This window comes from Pantherophis guttatus, chromosome 6, assembly GCF_059756535.1.
Source record: "Pantherophis guttatus breed Tessera chromosome 6, ASM5975653v1, whole genome shotgun sequence".
NCBI lineage: Eukaryota > Metazoa > Chordata > Lepidosauria > Squamata > Colubridae > Pantherophis > Pantherophis guttatus.
The window spans coordinates 76,196,034-76,220,723 of record NC_142068.1 but is presented as its reverse complement, the minus strand read 5'-3'; the positions used below and the strand labels follow the sequence as shown (position 1 = coordinate 76,220,723).

At 39.6% G+C, this 24,690-nt stretch overlaps 1 protein-coding gene across 3 annotated transcripts in view; it reads right to left on the bottom strand.

Moving 5' to 3' along the window:
* The window catches only part of MICU1 (mitochondrial calcium uptake 1), a 166,551-nt gene that overhangs the window by 59,405 nt on the left and 82,456 nt on the right, over window positions 1-24,690 (bottom strand). For all 3 annotated transcript variants that reach the window (XM_034425988.3, XM_034425984.2, XM_087871778.1), the window contains 2 exons: window positions 13,839-13,921; window positions 4,822-5,019 (listed from right to left, as the gene is read on the bottom strand). In XM_034425988.3, coding sequence (XP_034281879.2) covers window positions 4,822-5,019; window positions 13,839-13,921 — 281 coding nt within the window. The remainder of the gene's footprint in view (window positions 1-4,821; window positions 5,020-13,838; window positions 13,922-24,690) is intronic.

Here is a 24,690-nt window from a genome sequence, read left to right as displayed (position 1 = left end):
CGGGGTTAGGTTTTATTAGCAACTGGGCATGCTATGAGAAAACCCTGTGCTCTGTCTCTCTTTCTCAGAATGTCAAGACACTGTTGACAAGAAATCCCTCAACTAGTTCTGGCTGCCAATCAAAGATCAAACAAGCTTGCAGAGGGAATTACGGCGGCAGCAAATGCCACTTTGAAAGTCAACGGGCAGCCCACCAATCCATGAGATTCTTTCCTCTTCACAGTAGCTGTTGCACTGAGATGACAAAGTGAGTTTGCTATCAGATGAATATATGGAGGAAATTGATTAATCCCAAATTGCAAGGGGAAAAAACAAAGCATAAGAAAAGTAATAGTACTTGAGAACGAAAACTTTAGATTTAACAGAAACAATTACCTTTTACTAATGGATATGTCTATCTCAATTACATGTTGCATATGTCAGCTTTGGAAGCCATATTAAGCCAGAAACTTCCATGCTGCCACCTTCTCATGTGTGGGAAAGTAGGAGTGGGGATTTAGTAGAGGGGTTGTCTTTAGACATGATAGCATTCTTCCTGTCGGTCAAGGTGAGGCCAATCCTGCATCTGGAGGAGTGGTCAGAGTGATGTCTCGGGATGGGACGGCTGGTGATTGGAGCATGTGATCGTCTGAGGAGTGAGGGGATGGTTTGGGGGGTTTTGATTTACTGAGGGAAAACCTGGACCTCTCAGATTCGGGTTTTCCCCAGGTGTCCCCAGAACTTTGAAAATGCTTGCTTCAGAGTTTTACTTGGAGTTGGGGGGTTTTCTGGAACACTGACAGCATATACCATATCACACATGAAAGTCAGTCTGGTGTAGTGGCTAAGAAACTGAGCTAGAAAATGGACGACCAAGATATGTAGTCTTCCCTTGAACACAGAAGCTGACTTAGTAATTTTGGTCCAGTCAATCTCTCTCAGCCTAACACATTTCACTGGGGAAAATATCGTGGGTGAAATGCCATCCTATCGAAATTCACCACTGGGTTGCTTTTTCACTTTACCCAAATTGATAAGATTGAGTGAGTCCAGAGTAGGGCAACAAAAATGGTGCCTTATCTGATGGACAAAACATATCGGAAGAGATCGGAGGAACTGAATATATACAGCCTGGAAGACAGAAGGAAAAGGGGGTGATATGATTGAGACCTTTAAATATACTAGAGGTGTGAATAAGGTTTTAGAAGGCAGTATTTTCAATATTAAGCAAAAAATAAAGAACGCAGGCTAGTCATTGCTGATTATAGGGGGAGATGTCATCTCCATTGCAAGGCCAGTGAGTCAGTGCTGCCATGGTCACATGGCCAGCATGATGTCACGGAACACTGTTACCTTCCCACCAAAGTGGTACCTCTTTATCTATTTGCATTTGTATCAGTGGTGGGTTGCTCCCGGTTCGCAAGAACCGGTAGTAAAAAAATTTAGTAGTTCGGAGAACCGGTAATAACATTGGCTGGCCACGCTCCCGAACCAGTCCCCGGTCGCCGCTCGCTTACCCTGCCCACCTCATCAGAGGCTTTTTCTTTTCTTTTAAAGCATTTTTATACAAACTCTTCAGCTGAAAAAAGGCTTTTAAAAGTTAGGCTCAGCTGGGATCTCAGTGGCTTCTAAAAACATTTTTTTCTGCAACCTCTTCAGCTGAAGAGGTTGTAGGGGGAAAAAAATGCCTTTAAAAGCCTCTGGCGATCCCAGCTGACTTGCCTGATCGTCAGAAGCTTCTAAAAGCATTTTTTTTTTTTTGGCAACCTCTTCAGGCAAAGAGGTTATAGGGGAAAAAATGCTTTTAAAAGCCTCTGGCAACCCCAGCTGACTTGCCTGATCGTCAGTGGCTTCTAAAGGCATTTTTTTCTGCAACCTCTTAAGATTGTAGAAAAATGCTTTTAACAGTAAAAAAAAAAAAAGTTGGCCACACCCATCCAGTCACATTACCACCCCACAAGCCATGCCCACAAAATAAGCCATGCCCACAGAACCGGTAGTAAAAAAATTTAGAACCCACCCCTGATTTGTATGCTTTAGAACTGCTAGGCTGGCAGAAGCTGGGGCGAGGACGGGAGCTCACTCCATTGCATGGAGCTTGGGTCCCCAATCTGGGTTGCCAGCTTTGCATATGACAAGCCCAGCATCTTAATTGCTGAGCCCACCACACCACCAAATTGACAGGAGGGAAATTCAAAAGTAATGTTAGAAAGTATGATTTCATAGAGAATAGTGGAAGCTTGGAACCAACTCAGCAGAGGTCAATCATCAGTAACTGAATTTAAACATGGATGGGATAAATACATGTCCATTAACCGACAAAAATAAAAATAAATAAAAATAACAATGGAAAAATAATAAATCAATTAATTAAAAAGAAAACATCCCCCCAAATAAACTCAAATGGCATGCTCAATGGATTACTAGGTCTCTTTCCACCCTCATTTTCTATGTTACTGTGTTTTTAAATCAATATATTGGTTAGCTCAGACTCAAAAAAAAAATCTGCACATTTACTTCAATTCAGGCAATGTTCTTGTCTATCTTTTATTTCAGTTGCAAACAACTCAGTCATAATAATTCTATCTGTCCTACATGACAGTTTTCATTTGCTATAAAGGTGCATTCAGGAACAGTATTTAATATGTAATTTGAGATATACTGTAATTTTTATCATAATACTCAGTCCATCTTTCTTCTTTCTGGGTTTCTTCTTGAAGATGAAGCTGCAAGATTTAATTTATTATTGATATTATCAGGTATAAATTTTAAATATCAAATTTAAGGTTCCTCTCTGAAAATCTTATACATGACAACTCATATTCGTGTAAACATTAATTCATGAAAATGAGTGATGATAACAAACACTCTTAATTTTATGCATTCCTAGATTTCCAGGATCAAAATACAATGTGAATTTATCTAGCAAAGTGAAATAAAGACTCTGATAAAGAAATATCTGTAGTTTCTACCTTCTGACAGAATTCAAATACACTAAATACAAACTTTATTTCAATCTAATTTGTTTATAAAGATCTGAGACCCTTCCTGGCTGGTTTAATTGGTTTCAAAGTACGCTTAAGTAGTGCTTAAAACTCTAAATAAAATACATTAAAAAGAATTGATTTTCTGTTAGAAATCCTTTTTTTAGGATCAACTCATTCCTCTTTGCCAAATCAGGTTGGGCATATTTGTGAGTGTACAATATTAGTCTGGTTTACAAATGTTTCTAGTTTTTCTCTAAAAGGTGTTTTTAAAAAGGGGGATAGAGATTTACTGGGGTAAAAATAAATACCCGACTGGTCTGATGGATGACTTTTATTAACATTTGGAAATGCTTCTTCCCCTGACAGATAGAATTCCTTCATAATATAATTTTTTTAATAGCAGTTGAACTACTAGGGTATACTTCACTGTATTTTTCAAAAAGCATATTAGTTTTAAACAGTTATAACCTAAGTCAGTGATGGCTAACTTTTTTGCCATCGTGTGGCAAAAAGTGGGGGGAGCGTGGGGTGGTCATGCGTGCATGTGCCCACAGCCATAATTCAATGCGCCCCACCCCCCCATGCATGTGCGCACGACCCCCCATGCTCCCCCCGCTTTTGACATGCGATGGCAAAGTGGGCCCGGTAGGCCCATTTTTTGCTGTTCCCAGGCTCCAGAGCCTTTCTAGGAGCCTGGGGAGGGCAAAAACGCTCCCCTCCCGGAGGCCCTCCGGAGGCCAGAAATAGCCTGTTGGCCAACTTCTGGTGGGCCCGGAAAGCCCGAAAATCAGCTGGCGGAGCTGAGCTCGCGTGCCCACTGATACGGCTCTTAGGTTTGCCATCACGGACCTAAGTTATTCACGACAGCCTATTTTAATTAACCAAAACATTATAACTATCAAATATTCCTTGAAATTGATTAATGTAGAGGTATGTCTTTTTTAGTCCTACAAGAGAGAGTTTATCACACTAAGTGTATATTACATTTGACATAAACTCAAGAGCACACATGACATATATATTTTTAAAAAGAAAAACAAACTCATCTGTTTTCAAGTAACATGTTTTTGTGTATAATATTAGAAAGATGGTAGGTAGATGGGTGGGTGGATGGGTGGACGGATGGATAGATAGGATGGGTGAAATCCAGCAGGTTCTGACAGATTCTGGAGATCCAGTAGTGGAAATTTTGAGCAGTTAGGAGAACCGGCAAATACCACCTCTGGCTGGCCCCAGAGTGAGGTGGGAATGGAGATTTTGCAATATCCTTCACCTGGAGTGGGGTGGGAATGGAGATTTTGCAGTATCCTTCCCCTGTCATGCGCACCAAGCCATGCCCACTAAGCCACACCATGCCCAAGCCACGCCCACAGAACCAGTAGTAAAAAAAATTGGATTTCACTATAGATAGATAGATAGATAGATAGATAGATAGATAGATAGATAGATAGATAGATAGATAGAATAGATGAGAGAGAGAGAGAGAGAGAGAGACATTTGGGACACATGTAATAGATGAAATCAGGTCAGAAAACTAAAAGCAAGTGTGTGTTATTTTTTTACTGCAGAATAGAAATATTTTGTGCTGCAATATGGTATGTTTTATTTTTTAGCCCATTGCTCCAGAATCAACCAACCATTCATCTGGCTATCTGGGATATTTCAGGAAATCTAAAAGCATCTGGATTCTCATGGGAAGTGAAAGGAATGAGACCTCCTGGGGGCACAGATTATACCATCTGCTTAAATAAGCTTTGTCCCTGGTAATTAAAGCTAATGATATTAATATAACAAATCTGTGAGCAAATGGAAAGTGAGTTAAGCAAGATCCTTGTGTGGATTATTAGACGCTAACCTCGAGTTTGAGAATGTCGTGCTGAAGCTTCCGCTGGAACTCCAAGAAGTGGGAGATGGTCAGTTTCCCCTTCAAATCAGCTCCAAAAAAGTATGTCGTCAATGCAGAATTGAAGCCGGTCTTCAACGTGTTCCCAGTAGTTGAACGGTCCCTGTGACGCATCCCCATGCTAGTCTGGGAACGAATGATGCTCTGAACCTACAGAGGGCAAAACAGCAATAGCAATAGCATTTAGAGTTATATACTGCACAGGGGTGGGCTTCAAAAATTTTAGCCTGGTTGTTGGGTGGATGTGGCCATGGTGGGCATGGCCTACTCGGCCTCCTGCACCACGGCGGGGGGGGGGCATTTTTCCCCTCCCCGGGCTCTGGAGGCTTTCCTTGAGCCTCCAGGAGCAAACCATAGTGAATGACCAGAAGGACCCCATCTATACAAGCTTCACAAATATATGTCAGCCCTGAAGCCATTTTGGAGCATCTTCAGGGCTGCCACAGCAAGGCTGGTTGAAGTTGTGAGAACGGGAGTGGGGACATAAAGATAGCTGGGGATGTGTAGCCAAAATAAAATTCTTTCTCCTGGGAACCAAAGGCGTTCTCATCAGGTGCTGGGAAAGCATGGACCGAAGCCAGCCGGAGTTGGGACTGTGACCTGATTGGACCATATGATGGACGTGGGGCCTGGGGGAAAGAACTTTGGGGTTTGATTTGGGTGGGGAGAACCTCGGTTCCTTTAGAGTCGGGTTTTCACCAACTGTGCCAATATGACATGCCTAATAAATTTCTACTTTGAGGAAACCCCAGGCCTCGGAGTTTTGATTGCGTTGGGTTTGTTACTTGGAACCCTGACAATACAGTTCAGAGTAACCATGTGTTAGTTCAGCTGAAAAGAAAATGCAATCATGATTAAGATGGAGAGGACCATGCATGATGAGCTATCCCATTATTTCTCCATTATTTGCCATTATTAAATGGCAAAATATGAAATGGATGTTTTGTTGTATTTGCTTGACCGTGATTTTTGTTTACAGAACTTTACATGAAAGTAGTAAACCTGATTCTATGATAACCTCTCCTTAGAATTATCAAATCATAGGGCTGAAAGGGACTTTGGAGGTCTTCTAGTCCAACCCCCTTCTCAAGGCGGGAGTCTTATACAATCCCAGCCAAATGGTTGTTCAGACTATTTTTGAAAACTTCCAATGATGGAGCATCCGCAACCAAAGGAGGCAAGTTATTCCATTGATTAATTGCTCTCACTGTCAGGAAATTTCTCCTTACTTCTAGGCTGTATCTATTTTTGACAAGCTTCTATCCCTTACTTCTTGTCCTGCCCTCTGTGCCCTAGTCAATCCCCTCTTTTTTATAACAGTCCCTTAAGCACTGGAAGGTATTCTTCTCTTTGATATTGAGATCTTACATATCAAGAAATGGAGAAAACTCTGTTTTAAAGCTTGCCATTCAGTCGGGTTTGACCGTGAATGTAGTGAGATGGAACACACAGAGATATATTGAGGGCACAACCACTGGAAACAAAGCTGCTTCTTGTATTTTATGAGCATTTTTTAAAAAACGTTCCATAGCTCCTTTTCATAAAATTTGCAAATATTGTTTGGCCAATAATGGAAGGAATGGGCCAATCTTTTACAGCTCCTTTATTGAAGCCTGGGGGCATCATACAGAATTGCTCCAGGCCTGGATATCCCAATTGTGAAACCCATTCCCCAAACTTAAGAATACCTTTGTCTTCTAGGGGTGTCTAGTCAAGAGTCAAAAAATGATCAACCAAAGTAACTCAAACCTTATCCTTGCTCGCTCTTTTTGCAACCTTGTCAGATTTGCAAAAAGAAAGAGATGTGAATGCACACAACAGCCTGCAATTTGCTTTAAAATAAAACCCAAGCTGTCTTATAAAACAGAGATGTTATAGCATGTCCTGCTGGTCCAGAGCACTTGGGTTTTTTAATTTGATTTATATGCCACCCTTCTCCGGAGACTCAGGGCGGCTTACAATGTGCTCAGCAATAGCCTTCATCCTTTTGTATATTTATACAAAGTCAGCTTATTGCCCCCACAACTGGGTCCTCAATTTACCTAGCTTAGAAAGGATGGAAGGCTGAGTCAACCTTGAGCCTGGCGAGATTCGAACCTGCAGTAATTGCAGGCAGCTGGTCTTAATAACAGGGTGCTTTAGACCATTGTACTACCAAGGCTCATGCTTCCCAAAATGTGTATTGTTTTGCTTGTTCATGCTTCCCAAAATGTGTATTAAATTCACTGACAGTTCAAGGTGCATAAAACACTTTGACTATAGACCCTTCAAATCCTGCTGTGCTGCCTCATTGGGACGGGGTGTATGTGTGTCCTTGGATGGATGAGCATGGAATGCCAGGGTGTATGCCCAGCACCCTGCACGGTCACCAAGCCATGAGGATCATCCCAGCTTTCCAGTTAAAATAAAAGGCATATTGTGTAGCAGCAATATAAGAAAATGCTAGAGGCAGTTGATTGCTTCGGCGACAATGGAACAAAGCATCATTTCGTATTACGTAGGAGAAGGCAGTTGTAAACTACTTTGGTATTTTACCAAGAAGGCTGCAGTGTGCCAACTATCATGCAATGTTTTTAATTTCAAGTGCTAGGGGGAAAAAAATGCTGAGGATCATCCAACACAGATTACAGCATTACACGGTAAGAATAATGCCAGATGTTCAAGCTGGTTTTAGATAAGCCTGAGGAACAAGAGATATTGCGGATGTACTAAGGATAATTGAGAAAGACCCAGAATGTCACCTACCCAATCAGCATGTGCTTCAGCAATAAAGATTAGCCTTTGTTTGTGTCAACCATGTCAAGCTGTGTTCAGTAACATGGCAATCCCAAACCTCTGATTGTCTTCACATGAAACCTGTATTATAGATCAGGAAGCCCATAGCCTGAATGGAACGTGGAGAAACAGACTGTCTCCAGTTTGGCAAAGGAGTAAGACTAGGATGTATAACCTCTCCTTCTTTATTTAACCTGTCTGTTGAATCTCTCTCTCCCTCCCTCCCTCCCTCCCTCCCTCCCTCCCTCCCTCCCTCCCTCTATCATCTATATAGCTATCTCTATATCCCTATCACTATCCATCTGTCCATCTATCCATCCATCTATCTATCTATCTATCTATCTATCTATCTATCTATCTATCTATCTATCTATCTAAACAGGATTGGAAAACAATGAAAATTTAAAATTGGTGGAAGAAACAATAATTTTGCTGATGATGTCTCTGACAGTTTAAAATGAAACTGATCTGCTAACTCTAGTAATGAAACTCGAGGTGCATGGTGAAAAAAAACAGGAATAACTTTGAATATAAAGAAGATCAAATCCATGACAGGAGGTGTAGCAAACTGCCTTAGAATGGGCAAAGAAGATGTTGAAGTGGTGGTTAGCCTTTGCCTTTCAGAATTAACTATCAACAACAACAACAAAAAATGAATCAATTGTCACAGACCAGCATTTGACAGAGGAGCATTCAAAGCTTTGGGAAAGATATTCAGATGCTGGAATATGTTTCTATCTGCAGAGATGAGAATCATGCAATTGTTTTCCCTCTGACACTCTATGGAAATAAAAGCTGGACATGCACTGCACACAGAGAAACAAACAACTGTTGTAGTATTTGACAATTTCTGAAGATCTTGTTCTCAGATTATTGATTTCAGTCAGACAGCAGAAGCGAAGAATAAGGTTATTTTCACACAAGGAAAATGGTCAGCGTAACCTGGCAACTCAAATTCTAACCCCGATAATAGCAGCATGATTACTAAGTCACTAAACAGAATTAAAAATGCAGGAAAACAATCCCAGCTGCTTTTCAATGGTGCATATGGATGTAAATACAGATTCAAATTTTAAAAAATAAGTAAGTAGATCAGTTCTGACAATCTGTAAACAAATGGGTCAAGGATATCCTGAAAAATGTATATATTGCTGCTTAAATATTGGATCTGACTTACTTTAACCGCTTTATTTGTACAATTATTTCAGACTTATTTATGATGTTGAGATTGAATTGTATCCTGTATTTTCTAAGATGGCTTTGAAAGACTGCTATCTTGAAGGAGAGCTAAGAAATACCTACATTTAATAACTCAATGAAACGAAAGAATATGCGGCATAAATCCTTAGCAAGAACAAGATTTCAATTTTTGGCAATATTCCTGGACAGGTTATTAATCATCCAATAGAGAATTGAATTTACGATGTTTCTTTTTATTATGTGATATTCCAATACAATTTAGACTCCAGAGAAATGAAAGGTTACTGCCCTAACTTCTCCTCTGATACAATCATTGCAGTCTTTTCATCCCAGGAAAAAAAAATCTTGTTTTCCAAATTGGTCAGGAGTCTGCCAGTTTTTAAAGTTCCAGTACAATGGAGTTAATTTTTAAGTACAAAGTATCACTTCCTCCTACAATAATAGGAGTATGTTATTTTAATAGGTAATATATAACTCAACCATCTCAATGGGAAGACTGATGTAGGCAGAAGGTACAGGAAAAAGGGATCATAAAAAAGAATATGGTACCTTCAGATATAAAAATTCTACAGAGGAATTATTGAGTCTGTCATCTGCACCTCTATAACTGCCTGGTTCGGCAATCAAACAAGACAGACACAGACTTCAACGAATAATTAGAACCACAGAAAAAACAATTGCTATCAACCTGCCTTCCATTGAGGATCTGTATACTGCACGAGTCAAAAAGAGGGCTATGAAAATATCTACAGTCCCCTCACGTCCTGGACATAAATTGTTTCAACTTCTACCCTCAAAACGACACTATAGGGCACTGCACACCAGAACAACTTGACAGTTTTTCCCTGAATGCCATCACTCTGCTAAACAACTAATTCCCACAACATTGTCAAACTATTTACTAAGACTGTATTACTATTATTCTTCTCATCCTTCCTATTACCTATCCCCTCCCACTTATGACTATAACTTTGTTGCTTGTACCTTTACGATTTATATTGTTTTGTTTCCTAGTATGATTTGATTGCTTATTTAGTATCCTATGACTATCACTAAGTGTTGTATCTTATGTTTCTTGATGAATCTATTTTTTTATGTACACTGAGAGCATATGCACCAAAGACAAATTCCTTGTGTGTCCAATCACACTTGGCTAATAAATTTCTATTCTATTCTATTCTATTCTATTCTATTCTATTCTATTCTATTCTATTCTATTCTATTCTATTCTATTCTATTCTATTCTATTCCATTCCATTCCATTCCATTCCAAAACATAGCAATTACCATTTTAAAATATTACATGCTTTTTAAAAGAGGCTGCTGAGTTTCTTCTTGTCTCTGTTGGACAAGGATTATTAAACTTTGCCCAAATCCCATTGATGGTGGGTGGAAGGAAGCATTTTAGCGGTTTCATAACTTTCTCCCTTTCCCTCTCTCATGAAGCTTTCATTTGTGGCAAGGGATTCTCAATGTAGACAAGTGGGAAATAAAAACATGCAATGGTCTCCAACCACCAACAGTGAGAAAAGAAAGGCAAAAACATTTTTATATGGGGAAAAACATGAGCAAATTCTGTATCAATCTGAAGGCCACTCAGTAGTTTAGTTGTTGGTAAAGGCAATGGTTCTAGAACTATAATAAAAATTGTAGCTCCTAGCTGTGTTGTCTGAGTCTCTTGGGCAATTCAGCTTCCTGAGTGACAAATTTAAGGAATCTGACACCTTTAAAGTTAGGAGATATTCCAGTCTTAAAAGGGAATATTCAATCTGGAGTGATATGATAGCAATGTCCCAATATCTCAGGGGCTGCCACAAAGAAGAGGGAGTCAAGCAGTGGTGGATTCCTCCCGGTTCGGCCCAGCTCGGCCGAGCCAGTAGCGGTGACGATATGACATCACTGAACCGGTTCTCTTTGTTCGGGAGCTGGGTCCTCCCGCCGCCCCCCCCGTTATTCTTACCTTTTATTTGGCCCCGCCCCAATCTATTCGCTGCCTCCCGAGTCCCAGCTGATTGGCTAGAAGGAAAAAAACTGTTTAAACTCTTGCCGCGGGGCTTCAAAGGGCCACCCTACAGCTGATCAGTGTTAAAAGGCAGTGTGGTGGTAGACCAGTGCGCTCCAAAAACAAATGGGTAGACTGGTGCCTCCAAAAACAAATGAGTAGACCGGTGCCTCCAAAAACAAATGGGTGGACCGGAATGCTCCAAGAACAAATGGGTAGACCGGTACAGCTCTGCAAGCAGTTAAAAGCCTGGTAGACCAGTACCTCTGCTAAATCCTAAAGAATTGTCACATGACCATCAAACCACGCCCACACAATAAGCCACGCCCACAGAACCGGTAGTAAAAAAAATTTAGAACCCACTCCTGGAGTCAAGCTATTCTCCAAAGCACCTGAGGGCAGGACAAGAAGTAACGGGTGGAAACTAATCAAGGAGAAAAGCAACCTAGAACTAAGGAGAAATTTCCTGACAGTTAAAACAATTAATCAGTGGAATGATTTGCCTCCAGAAATTATAAGTGCTCCATCACAGGAGGTTTTTAAGAAGAGATTGGACAACCATTTGTCTGAAATGTTATAGGGTCTCCTGCTTGTGCAGGGGGTTGGATTAGAAGACCTCCAAGTTTCTTTCTAAATGTTATTTTATTCTATTCTATCTTGGAAGCATTAGGAAAGAGAATTTTTTCTAATGTTGGCATTGGCAAAAGTCAAAATCAAGCACCCCACACTTGATTCAGAAGGGCACAGAAGACGACAATATTTCTGCTAAAGTCCAAGGATTCCTACCTCGGCGTAATGGCCAAAAGCAAAACAAACCTAGATTTACAATCTGTGTGATATAGTTGTTGAGATGTTGGGAGACCAAGTGCTAGTCCATTTTTAGCCTGGTAGCTCTCTCTTTGGGCTTTGGGGAAATCCTGAGGCAGAAGAGCTTATATCTAAACTCATGGAAGAAAAGTAGGCTGGAAATGTAAAAAATGGTAAAAATAATAAAACTGTGAGCTGAGTAAGGGAGGAAAACCATTGTCTTCCTTTATTTATGGACTGCCAGCTGGAGCTTGGCAGAGATTACGACATATTGGAGGCTCTATTTTCAGAGCTCATTAAATATCAGTGAAATAGCTCCTGTCTGCAAAATCAAGGTCTTAGATGTGAACAAAAATACACAAATGTTATATACATTGCTGTCTGGGTCTGTAAGAAAATTCATTCAAAATTTATCGGAGATGAATTTCAAAACTTGAACACATTTAACATGACTTATTAATCATTCTAAAAGAGGGGTGTTTAGATTGATTCAAATGTAAGATAATATAATGCAGATTGAAATGTTTCAAAACTGTTGTTTTTGGAAGCATTTTGAAGGTCAAATTTTCTAGTAAGACATCTTAGTTATTTGTACCGACAATACCAGAGAAATAAAGGCTCAGAAAGATGTTAATTGTGTACATTTTAATGATCTATGATAGTCAGGGCCCTCAGTCACTTTAATAGGCTACAACAAACAACAAAAAGAGTTGTCATTTTGATGTAACATACTAATGGTTGAGTATTGGTTACTCATATGGCATACTGCTTTTCAACGATCTATGATTTTTTTTTTGTTTTGTTCTTATATATATGATTCTTACAGACCTTTCATTTAGTGGCATGTTGGCATATTTATATCCATTTAGTCACCAGGAGTGAAGCACATTAAAAAGCATCTTTATTTTTATCTCTTTTTAAAATTCTTCATTCATTGGTTTCACAGGACCTACACAGAGTTCTCACTTTGTGATGGAACTAACATCGAAACTGTGCTTAGATTTTTTTTTTAATAAAAAAAAAAGCTACCCCCCCAGATTAAATTCATGTAGTTTAAATTGTACATACTTATTTCACCTTCTTAAAATACTTCCTATTGTTTAGTTTCTGAAAGTAAAGAAAATCCCACTAATTGCAAAACTGCATAATTATTAAATTTGATATTGTTTTGGTATTATTTTGTGGTAATTGAGACAAATTATTAAAAGTACATTTATTTCTTCCTCTTTGAATCTGTTCCCTTTGGTAGTATTTTTTTTTCCTCTTGTCCAAAATCAGTTTAACAACTGTCTTTCTATAAAAGCTTTTATTTTTCTCCCCCTTTGTAAATTTACCTCTGGGGGCTCTCCCTCATTTAATATTAAGGATATTTTGGGGAGTTTGAAAGTGTTAACTCATTTTGCAGTAGAAAAGCAGTTTATGAAAACCTTAAAGCTTGTGAGCTGCAGAATCACACTAGAAAAGCACATATGCATTTTTGTTAAGAGATTTGCAGTCTTTTGTCCTTTTTCTTTTGATAGATATTTTATAGGTAGTTGAAAAACAATCCCTCTAGTAGCAAAGACAGATATATATTGATTGAATCCCAGAAGACAGGAACAAGAGGATGTTAGCTGTCTGTTTGGAACTGTGTGTATCTTTTAAAAAAGCCAAGGGGGCAATACCTTAAAAAACAACAACCAGGCAATCCAAAGGCAATTTAGCAAGCTCACTTACAACTGGAAATCAGTTAGATGGAAAAGAAAGAGGAAATTAAAGGGTAGGGAAGAGAAAGAGAAAAAAATGGGATTGTCAGCCAGCATTGCCAGAAGTAGCCTAACACACTTGAAAGGCGCCAAGTTAAGGAGGACTGTTTTACATACAGACAGAATCATAGAGACAGAATCATATAGACATGCCATCATGGATTATGTACATACAGTACAGGGATGGGTTCTACTTATCTTTACTACTGGTTCGCAACGGGATCGTGCGTGCACACTTGCTTCGCTCGCCAAGCTTCTGTGCAGATCACCTATGATGACATCCAGGGCAGTGGGCGGAGCTGGTTTTACTACCGGTTCTTGCGAACCGGTCCGAACCAGGGGCAATCCACCACTGATACTGTACTCTTAACAGCAGAGAACTGCACAAATTCGCCTTCTTAAATATTATGTCAGAAAGGAAAAAAGAAATGAAAACTTGCCTGTTCAAATTCTTCCATATCCACTTCTCCATCGCCATTTAGATCAAACATCTTGAAAGCAATTTCGAAGTTTCTCTGAGGAGCTAGGGAAAAAAAACCCAGTATATTATAGACATTACATTATGGAGTAATCAGAAAGCAGCAATAATGATTTAAGAGTGATATTACAGCTTAAAACTTTTTTTTAAATTGTTCTTGTTTTTGCAATATATTTCTTATGTTTCTCCAGTGGATTTTTCTTCTTCTTGATTTTGTGTCTGCATCTTTGTTAATATGTATTATCTTAATAGTCCTCTTTAGCAATTTTCTTGCAAAAAATATATCTGTAATATCTTGAAATTATGAGCTCTGCAGGGCTACTTTTCTCCAGTAAGTCCATATTAAGTTTCATAACTTTATTTATGGCTCTATGCACAAAACATCTGTAATTTCTGTCCTCTCTAAGGAAATAGGATAGAGAAAACCTAATTAGAAATTGAGGCTCCAATGCTAAACTAAAAGTTTCAAATCTAAGCATGAATTTAAATGCAGGTTGTTTATAGGACAGCCCACAGATAAATTTATGCAGAGACGAATTTGATGGAACAAGTGGGACAATGAAAGGTTTTAATTAAACCATTTGCAACAAGAAGATTCTGTGTGAAAAATCAGGCAAATGACAATTTCATTTTAAGTACTATTTATTTGAAATCAAATTGTGCTGTTTTCATTTGGAGTTACTTCTTATTAAATATTGTGGCCTTAGTAGCAATAGCACTTAGACTTATATACCACTTCACAGTGCTTTATAGCCTTCTCTAAATGGTTTAGAGAGTTAGCATATTGCCTCCAACAATCTGGGTCCTCATTTTACCAACCTCGGAAGGATGGAAGGCTGAGTCAACCTCGAGCCGGTGAGAATCGAACTGCTGGCAGCTAGCAGTCAGCAGAAGTAGCCTGCAGTACTGCATTCTAACCACTGCGCCACCGCGGCTCATAACAAAACTGTAACAAAAGTTATAGGAAGATGAAGGACAGGTTATACCTCCAGCTTCTAAACATATATTGGTGGACCCACACCTTATTCCAGTGATGGCAAACTGATGACTTGCATGTCAAAAGTGATACACTACAATATTTTGGCTGACATGTCAACATTCATCAATATCTGACAACCACAGTGGTATCTTGGTATTCAATGGAAATTCATTCCAGAAGACGCAACAAATACTAAAACCAATGAGTACTAAGAAAACCATGTGACTTACTACATGTCACTATTTTGGCCAGAAGAAAGAGAGAATCACAAAGCAGCCGATATCAGTAAGTTCTTCCTTGGGCGTCGACTACCAGGAGAAAGACAAGCGCTTGGACAAGATTTCTACTTCAAAATCTGTCGAGAACTGAATTTGACGGGTGTTGCAACAGTTGAGGGCTGAGGTATGACTGTATTCTCAAAAACACACCCCATTCTTATGTGATTTTGGGGGGCTGCAGAAGCTATGTGAGAATGGGGGGGGATCTTCTTGCACAACCACTGGACTTTCTGGAAATCGTGCAAGCTCAAAAAATAAGTTTGTTTCCATTTTGTAATTATTTGGTATTTCTCTATATAATACCTGTTACCGCACAATTAGACTGTATTATTTTTAAGAAAACAAACCAATATGTAAAGAATTCTCTTTTGTTTGTGTGTATGTGTGTGTGTGTATATCAGTGGTGGGTTTCAAAAAAAATTTCTACCAGTTCTGTGGGTGTGGCTTGGTGGGTGTGACATGGCTTGGTGGGCGTGGCAGGGGAAGGATACTGTAAAATCTGCATTCCCACCCACTCCGGGGGGAAGGATACTGCAAAATCCCCATTTCCTCCCTATCAGCTGGGACTTGGGAGGCAGAGAATAGATGGGGGCAGGCTAGTCAGAATTTTTACTACCAGTTCTCCGAACTACTCAAAATTTCCGCTACCGGTTCTCCAGAACTGGTCAGAACCTGCTGAAACCCACCTCTGGTGTGTATGTGTCTGTGTCTGTATCTGTGTGATACACCAGCAGAGTCAAGTTAGGCATTTTCTGAATATGCAGAAAATGAGGTTTTAGCATCATTGCCCGGCCTAGCCTATTCATGCTGACATCTTTGATCTAGGGCAGTTAATAAATCTTTTTTCCCTCTTCTCCATTGTTTTAAGCACTCAGGAAAATATTAACTAAAATCTAGGAGCTGCAATAATTACTGTACCAAAGAAGTATCTCTGTAATATCCATATTATGGCACTTTTCGCCAGGGAATGACTCAGAAGAAAGCTTTGTGTCCAGTAATATCTGTTTGCTACTTAATTTTGAAGAGAGGCTGTTATCTGTATTTCCATACCAAGTCTTTTCATAACTGTTGTCCCACCACATCTTGGGTTTAGGGGTCAAATAAAACTCAGCCATTAGTTCAATTGTTTATTTACATCACTTGTTTATTTACGTCAATTACATTATATGAGAATTTCATTTGAGTGCCGTGTGATTTTTGTCGACTCATTCTGTGGAGGTGGTAAGGCTGGTTTGTTTTCATGCACTCAACACTCCATTCCAATAGTTTCCACAAGATGTCCCACCTTGCCCTCAAGCTAATTAGACATTATTCACCTTCAGGAATAGCGAAGAATGACAAAGTTCACCTTACTGTAAGAGCAATTACAGGTAATCCTCGACATACGACCACAATTGAGCCTAAAAATTTTGTCTCTAAGCAAGACATTTCTTAAGTGAATTTAACCCCATTGTATGATCTTTCTTGCCACAGCTGTTAAGTGATTCACTGCATATTAGTGACATGGTTGTTAAGTGAATCTGGCTTCCCCGTTGACTTTGCTTGACAGAGGTTTTCAAAAGCTGATCATGAACCAGGTAAAATGTAAATATGAATCAGTTGCCAAGCATTTGAATCAGTGGTGAAATCCAATTTTTTTTACTACCGGTTCTGTGGGCGTGGCTTGGTGGGCATGGCAGGGGAAGGATACTGCAAAATCTCCATTCCCACCCCCCTCCAGGGGAAGGATATTGCAAAATCCCTATTCCCTCCTCACTCCTGGGGGCAGGATATTGCAAAATCTCCATTCCCACCCCACACTGGGGCCAACTAGAGGTGATATTTGCCAGTTTTCCGAACTACTCAAAATTTCCACTACTGGTTCTCCAGAACCTGTCAGAATCTGCTGGATTTCACCCCTGATTTGAATTTTGATCACATGACCATGGGAATGCTGCAATGGTTGGAAGCGTGAAAAATGGCCACAAGTCATTTTTTTCCAATGCTGTTTTAACTTTGAATGGTTGCTAAACGAACTGTTGTAAATTGAGGACTACCTATACTTTGAAACAGCCTCTCCATCTTTTGAGTGACTACACTTCCAGTCCCCGATGTCTCATTAATATTTTACATAAAACATGAAAAGAATCGGTTCAATACACTTCCCACGTCAATCATGAGAGAACAATATGGAGTATATTTGCCTTTAAACTCAAGCCCTTCATATTCTCTACACGTGAGAACTGCCTAGAGGCACAGCCTCTGAGCCTCGTAACAATTTCTGGTGCTCATCAAAAAGACGTCTAAATGGAATTTTAGCAAAACTATACTATTCTGCAATAAGAACTAAACTGAGAATGCTGTTTATAGCAGACGTCCTTGCAAAAGTCTTAATATTCTCATCTTGTGCCGCAGAATGGGAACATTAGGCCTCCGAAACCTTAAAAAGAATTTAAATGAACTGAGATGTTTTCCTTAGATGCCCCTCATTATACTATTAATCATACTACTTTCTGTCTTGTTCTCCCCTCCCCAATTAATACATTATATGCGAAATCGGACACTATAATTATTCTGCTTATAATATAGGGTGGCTTTTTTTCTCTAATTCTTTCCTCTTATTGGGAGGGAACAGGAAATATATCTCCCTGTGGGAATATGCATCTTCAGACGCTGTTGGAATTCAAAGATGCGAACGCAGCACAATATTCATTCATATGCAGTAGAAGCCAGCGTGGAATAAGAAATATATGGCTTTCCCCGAAATGTTTAATGCTGGTTCCATTTCTAGTATCCTATTACCAAACAATTGTCATAGCTTCCCCAGAGCATTCAAGGAAATACAGGTTGCGATAATACAGAGAACCCTCAAAGGATTTTCCCTGCCAACAGACACCATATATTTGCATTACAGAACTTCTGTTCTCAGGGCTTCTAAGGAAATTAAACTAAGATACATTTGAGATTTAGGTATGTTCAGATATATTACTATTTGTTTAAAGTCCAAAGGCTCTTATATCCTTTTCAAGGTTTGCATGCAGTATATCAACCAGACTATGATTTTACTTTCCTTGTTTTATAACAGTAAACGTAGGAACCTCCCTAGGATGTCTCCATTATGAGACCTCTGATGGACTGACTTTAGATCTCCCATCCATTATTTCTTTACATGTGATACTACCATTTGGGAATTATGTCTATGGATATTCTCAATCATCCAAGTTATGGTTGTCCCAAATGTGCTTTTTTCCAAAAGGCAATTGGACTTTCTTGTTTTTGTTTTTGTTTTGAAAATGTTTCGCTTCTCAGCCAAGAAGAACTGAAGAAGCTTCTTGGATGAGAAGTGAAATGTTTTCAAAGAAAAAAAAACCAAACAAACAAACCAAGAAAGTGCAATTGCGTTTTGGAAAAAGCACCTTTGAACATTAAATAGTTCAGCTATAATCAGAGAAGCACGGTAACTATCTAACAAATAAATAAATAAATATTTGATCTAAACCATTAAAATCTGAGGGAGTAAATATCTTGATCATTGTAGGCAGAAATACATGACTTTTTCTTCCATAAAAGAAAAAAAAAACCAGATTCCTAATGTGGCATTAGAGGAAAGTACAGATCATCCTTGAGTTACGACAGTTCGTTTAGTGAGTGTTCGACATTACAACGGCACTGGAAAAAGTGACTTATGACCATTTTTTACATTTATGATCATGGTCACGTGATCAGAAATAAGATGCTTGGCAACTCACTCATGTTTATGACAGTTGCAGAGTCCCAGGGACATGTGATCCTCTTTTGTGACCTTCTGACAAGCAAACTCAATGGGAAAGTCAGATTCACTTAACAACCGTGTTACTAACTTAATAACTGAAGTGATTCACTTAACAACTGTGGCAAGAAAGGTCGTAAAGTGAGGCAAAATTCACTTAACAATGCCTTGTTTAGCAACAGAAATTGTGGTCCTAAATCAAGGATTACCTATATACCAAATTATACAAAGGGAGTTAAGAAAGCATTCCAGAATACAGAAAAATGTTTTGTACAAATTGATAAATAACAGATTTCATCTCTGTCTCATGTTAGAGTCTTCTGCCATTAAAATATTTATTCATGGGACAATAGTATTCCTTCCACAGAAGATAAAAATGGCATTGTGTTGTAAATGTGCAAGAAATAGGAAAGGGCAGGATAGCCAGGATAAAAGGCCCTTGGTAGTACAGTGGTCTAAGGCACCCTGTTATTAAGCCGGTTATTAAGACCAGCTGCCTGCAATTACTGCAGGTTCGAATCTCGCCAAGGATCAAGGTTGACTCAGCCGTCCATCCTTTCTAAGGTAGGTAAATTGAGGACCCAGTTGTGGGGGCAATAAGCTGACTTTGTATAAATATACAAAAGAATGAAGGCTATTGCTGAGCACATTGTAAGCCGCCCTGAGTCTCCGGAGAAGGGCGGCATATAAATCAAATTAAAAAAAAAAAAAAAAGCAATCAGGGAAGGTAGGGGAATTTAAAATAGCTAGAGATATGTGCTTGAAAATACATACTGTCTCTCTAACACAAACATATCTAGGAGCCGTGTGGATTATTTATCATGACTCTACAACCATGAGATATTAAGTACCTTGCTATAACAACAATATTGCTGCATTCCTTTACAGCAGAGCTAAGCTAATGCTCAAAGGGCTATGTTCAATTTTCAGTGAGAATTCATGGCAATGGAGATTTATTCCTGTCTCCGTAACACGAAGATTAGATGAATAAATATGGAAAGTGCTTTTGCCAGGCATCTCTAGGAGGTCACATATAAAAATTTATGTAGCTGAAGGTTGAGTGAATTCTCGACTACTTATATTATTGGGCAGGTGCCATGTATTTCCTAGTACAATAGCTAAGTGCATCTTTAGCTGTACACAGAGCATATCCCATGCACGTAACTTGAAGGGAAAAAAATTGAGATCATCTAAATCTGTAAAATACTATCTGTAGGAGAAGAGCGGGGTGGTGGTGGTGGAGTTAAACACATCATCAGTTAGAATCCTTGCGTTCCCAAAATGCTCCAACTTCAATCTTCAGCAGATCCTTATCTGGCAGCACATTAGCAATGAACTTGAGTTGAGCAGATCCTTGTGCATAGGCTTGAATAAATCTTCTATACTGCAACCTTACAAAGGTCCAGATTTTTTGTGCCTGACATTATCTTTTCTAGCATACTGTAGTATTTACAAATTTAATCTACTGAGCTTAACCCTGCCTCAAAGACACATATGAAACAGTACTAGTACTTATTTGGTTGGGAGTGGAACAGAAGGGAGTTCTTGAAGGTTTCAAGGAAAACCGAGTAAGAAATCCGAATTCTTTACTACTCCTGGTGTTTGCAGTGGGAAAGGAAACATCTTTCTCTTGATTTGAAGTTGATGAGATGAAATGCAATGATTTCATATGCAAATTCTATTGAGAATGTGGTTGATACATCTTAACGTAAATACAGTAGTGGCCAAAATTGTGGAAACCTTTTGGGAAAAGTGTATTTTTAAGGTTTGATGGCTAATAACACCACTTTTTTTTTGGAGTTTTAAGATAATCATATCCCACTGCTGGAATGGCCTGGGAATTAGCCCAGACCTTAACCCAACTGAAAATCTATGGAGCCAACTATAGAAACTTGTTAGTCAGAAGCGACCCAGCAATAAAACCCAGTTAATAGAAGTAATCATTCAATCCTGGTTTCACATTATAACAGCTGCAGAACTAACAGACTTGGTTCACTCCATGGGAAGATGTTGTAAGGCCGTAATTCATACTAAAGGTTACCCAACTATTAACTGACATGGTGATAATTTTTGTATATCTCGTTTTTTCTATGGTGATAATTTTTGTATATCTCATTTTTTCTACGTTTTACTTTTCTTCTTTATACTGTAACTTGTGTCTTGCAGACGTTTCATTACCAAAATTAGGTACCAAACCTAGTGTCAAACTCAAGGCCCAGGAGCCAGACCTGTCCCACGGGGTACTTAGATCTGGCCTATGAGGCTGCCCTGGAAACAGTGAAGAACCAGCCCACGGTACCTCCCAGCAAAAATGGAGCTTGGGAGGGTCGCACGCGGTCCTCCCGAGCTCTGTTTTTGCTGGCAGAGGGTTGCAGGAGGCTGTTGTAGTCGAAAACGGAGCTCAGGAGCCCATTTTCACTGGCAGATTGCTCGAACACCTCCGAATATGAGTGACGTTGAGCTGGCCACGCCCCCTGGCCATACACCCCGGTCCCCCCAAGGTCAAACACAACCCTGATGCGGCCCTCAATGAAATTGAGTTTGACACTTCTGCTTTACAATATGATTGCTCCTGACCCACAATTATTGCCAGTTCCAAATCTCCAACTATCTCAGCCGGAGATTTGGCAAACTGTATGAAGCATATTGCTAGTAAATACTAAACAGTGGATGGCAGATGTTACTGAAATCTCTCTGTGGCTAATTTTTGAAGGTATGGAGGAAAAAACAGTTTTCAATTCAGCCAAAGCTATTATTCTTATAAGAAAAGCATTCTAATTTGTGGCATAAAATAACATGCTAATGACTGACATACATAAAAAGATCCTCACAGAATGGTTTAATTTGCTCCAACTGCAACTAAATAGGATATGAAAGCGCAATGAATATAATTTTTTTCCTTCCAAATTTAAACAGGCACAGAGCTCTGTTTAATAGTTGACGGTAACAGATGAGTCTAGATAAGTAGGAATTTCAATCTAGAATTCTCACTTGAGGCACAAATGGCCAGGCTTAAATTATTTCAGACACAGTGTGCAAAGACCTCACTCTTTGGAAAAGGCTCTGACAGTGGTGGGTTCCTCCTGGTTTTACTACTGGTTCGCTGATCACGCACTTTGTGTGCGCGCTTTGAGCTTCGTGTGCGCACACACCAAACGTGTGCTGTGCATGCATGCGCAATATACAAAAACTTTCCACTTCCGCGTTTCTACTAGGGAGAGCACAGATGATTCGCGCGGCAATCCACTCTGCCGTGCTAATCAGATGAGAAGATAAAAGGTAAAAAAAGGAGCCCGGGCGGGCAGGTAGGCCAATCTGAACATTGGGGGCAACCAGTTTGCTACGAGGTGATCGTTGGTGGTACCGGTTCGCCCAAACCGCTGTGTACCTGTAGCAACTCACTACTGGGCTTTGATGTTGGGAAAGGTGGACAGAAAGAGAAGACAAAGATGACCAGCAGCAAAGTAGATGGACTCAGTTAAAACAGTGATGAGTGTGTCCTTGGGAGGTTTGAAAGAACAGATTAAAGATAGGTCATCATGGAGAAAAGTGTGGTTGCCAGGAGTCAAAAATGACTTAATGGCTCAAAATCAATCAAGTAGGAGTTAAGTCTTTATTCGTCTTCTTCTCCCACTCAAATCCCCATAGGATAGTTCTCCTTCAGTATAAATAATTTAAGAATTGGACTGGCTCTGATGGGATTGGCTCTGAATTAAGAGCAAAGACGTTTGTCTTTACTCATCCTTACAAGCTCAGTCTGTACTTCTACCCATGAAAGAGATTAAACTATACAAGTCCAGTTTTCCATGTGTGCAAAAACACAATCCAATTCACCAAACACAAAAAACTGTTCTTGTGTCTAGTTGTTCTGGTGTGCAGTGCTCTATAGCGTTGTTTTGAGGGTAGGAGTTGAAACAGTTTATGTCCAGGATGTGAGGGGTCTAATTTAGGATGCAGAGAATGTGAGTGACCTAATCACCATCTGGCTTCTCTGCCTAAGTGATGAGTAAGGGACTCCCTGTTTTTAATCCAACAATTTAACCACTATATAGCCCTCAACTTGTAACAGTCCATTTACTGACTGTTTGAAGTTACAAGGATACAGAAATAAAGTGACTTATGACCATTTTTCACAGTTACAACCTTCGCAGAATCCCCATTGTTATGTGAACTGATTCATATTTATGACCGCTGCTGTATCCCAAGGTCACGTGATCCCCTTTTGCGACCTTCTGACAAGCAAAGTCAATGGGGAAGCCAGATTCACTTAACAACCATGTTACTAACTTAACAACTGCAGTGAATCTCTTAAGAACTGAGACAAGAAAGGTCATAAAATGGGGCAAAAACTCACTTAACAAATGTCTCACTTAACAACAGAATTTTTGGCCTCCATTGTGGTCGTAAGTCAAGGACTACCTGTATTATATTGGTTGTGTTTTACTTTGTGAGGTGCCACAGCATAAAAAAATCCCAGCTATTACTAATAAAATAAATAAATAGAATATTTTTTTAAAATAAATGTGATTAATAAACAAGTACTATTAAAACAAAAAATCAGGATCACTTTTTAAAAAAACAAACAAACAATAAACGGGATTTTTATTCTGTTTTTCACTGCCATGTTTCCAAGAAGCTGCCCAAATGCAATTTCTTCCAACGTACAGACAAAAAGAAAAAGAAAAGCAAAGTCAGCTCGTTTCCCTTAACCTTGTGTCTCCCCACTAAGGAAATTCAAAATGTGCAGAAAAAAATGAACAGTGGAGAAAGAGATGAAGATCACTGCAAAGTCCTCTATGCTGTTTTGCCCTAACATTTTAATAGAAGACAGGAAACACTGACACAATTTAAAATATTATATCATGTCTTTTGGGGAAAAAAATAAATGTATAAGATGCACAGAGCGAATTAGGGAAACAGACTGCTCGAGAGCAGTAAGTTACTTATGAATAAAATATGGTAGCAGACTTCATTTTCTATGCAGTATGCAAACAGCTCCTTGCTTGTAAAAGGGATATGATTTTATCTGAGACCTGGCCAACCGTAAACACTGCAGAAGTAACAAAAAGAATAACCAGAACTCATTTTCTTGGGCTAATTATGCAAATGTTTTAAAACTCTTCTCTATAGGATAGTCATTTATAGAAGGCCTACTGGAACTTTCAAAAATATAAATCATGAGCTGGTGGTATACAATGGAAGGAGACAAGATGATATTCCGCAGCACGAAGGAGAGGCGAAGATTACATTGAACATCTATGTTGGGACATTTAATACTTCAAATCAGTTACAAGCAGTGGTGGGATTCAGCCGGTTCAGGTCAGTTAGGGTGAACTGGTAATTAAATTTCTGGCTGGCCCACACTGCCCCTTCCTTCCTCTTCCAGGAGTCCCCATGCGTCCCATTTTGGCTCCCAGGTAAGTGCAGGGAGACCTACTAGGCCCAAAACGGGGCACAGATATGTGTGGTGTGCCTCGCCCGTGGCCCGTTTTCACTCCCAGGAGGTTGCAAGAAGACCTACTAGGCCCAAAACGGGGCATGGGGGGGCAGTGCTTCCCCCCCACGGCCCATTTTTGCTCCATGGGGGCTGCAGGAGGCCAAGTGCTGCCCGTCACATACCCTGGCCATGCCCCCCCATGGCTACACTCACCCAGCCGGTTATTAGGGCAGAGAACCGGTTGTTAAATTATTTGAATCCCACCACTGGTTACAAGTATAGAGCTCCCAACGGTGCTTTTTCAAGAGGCAACTGGACTTTCTTTGTTTTTTCTTGAAGACATTTCATTTTTCATCCAAGAAGCTTCTTCAG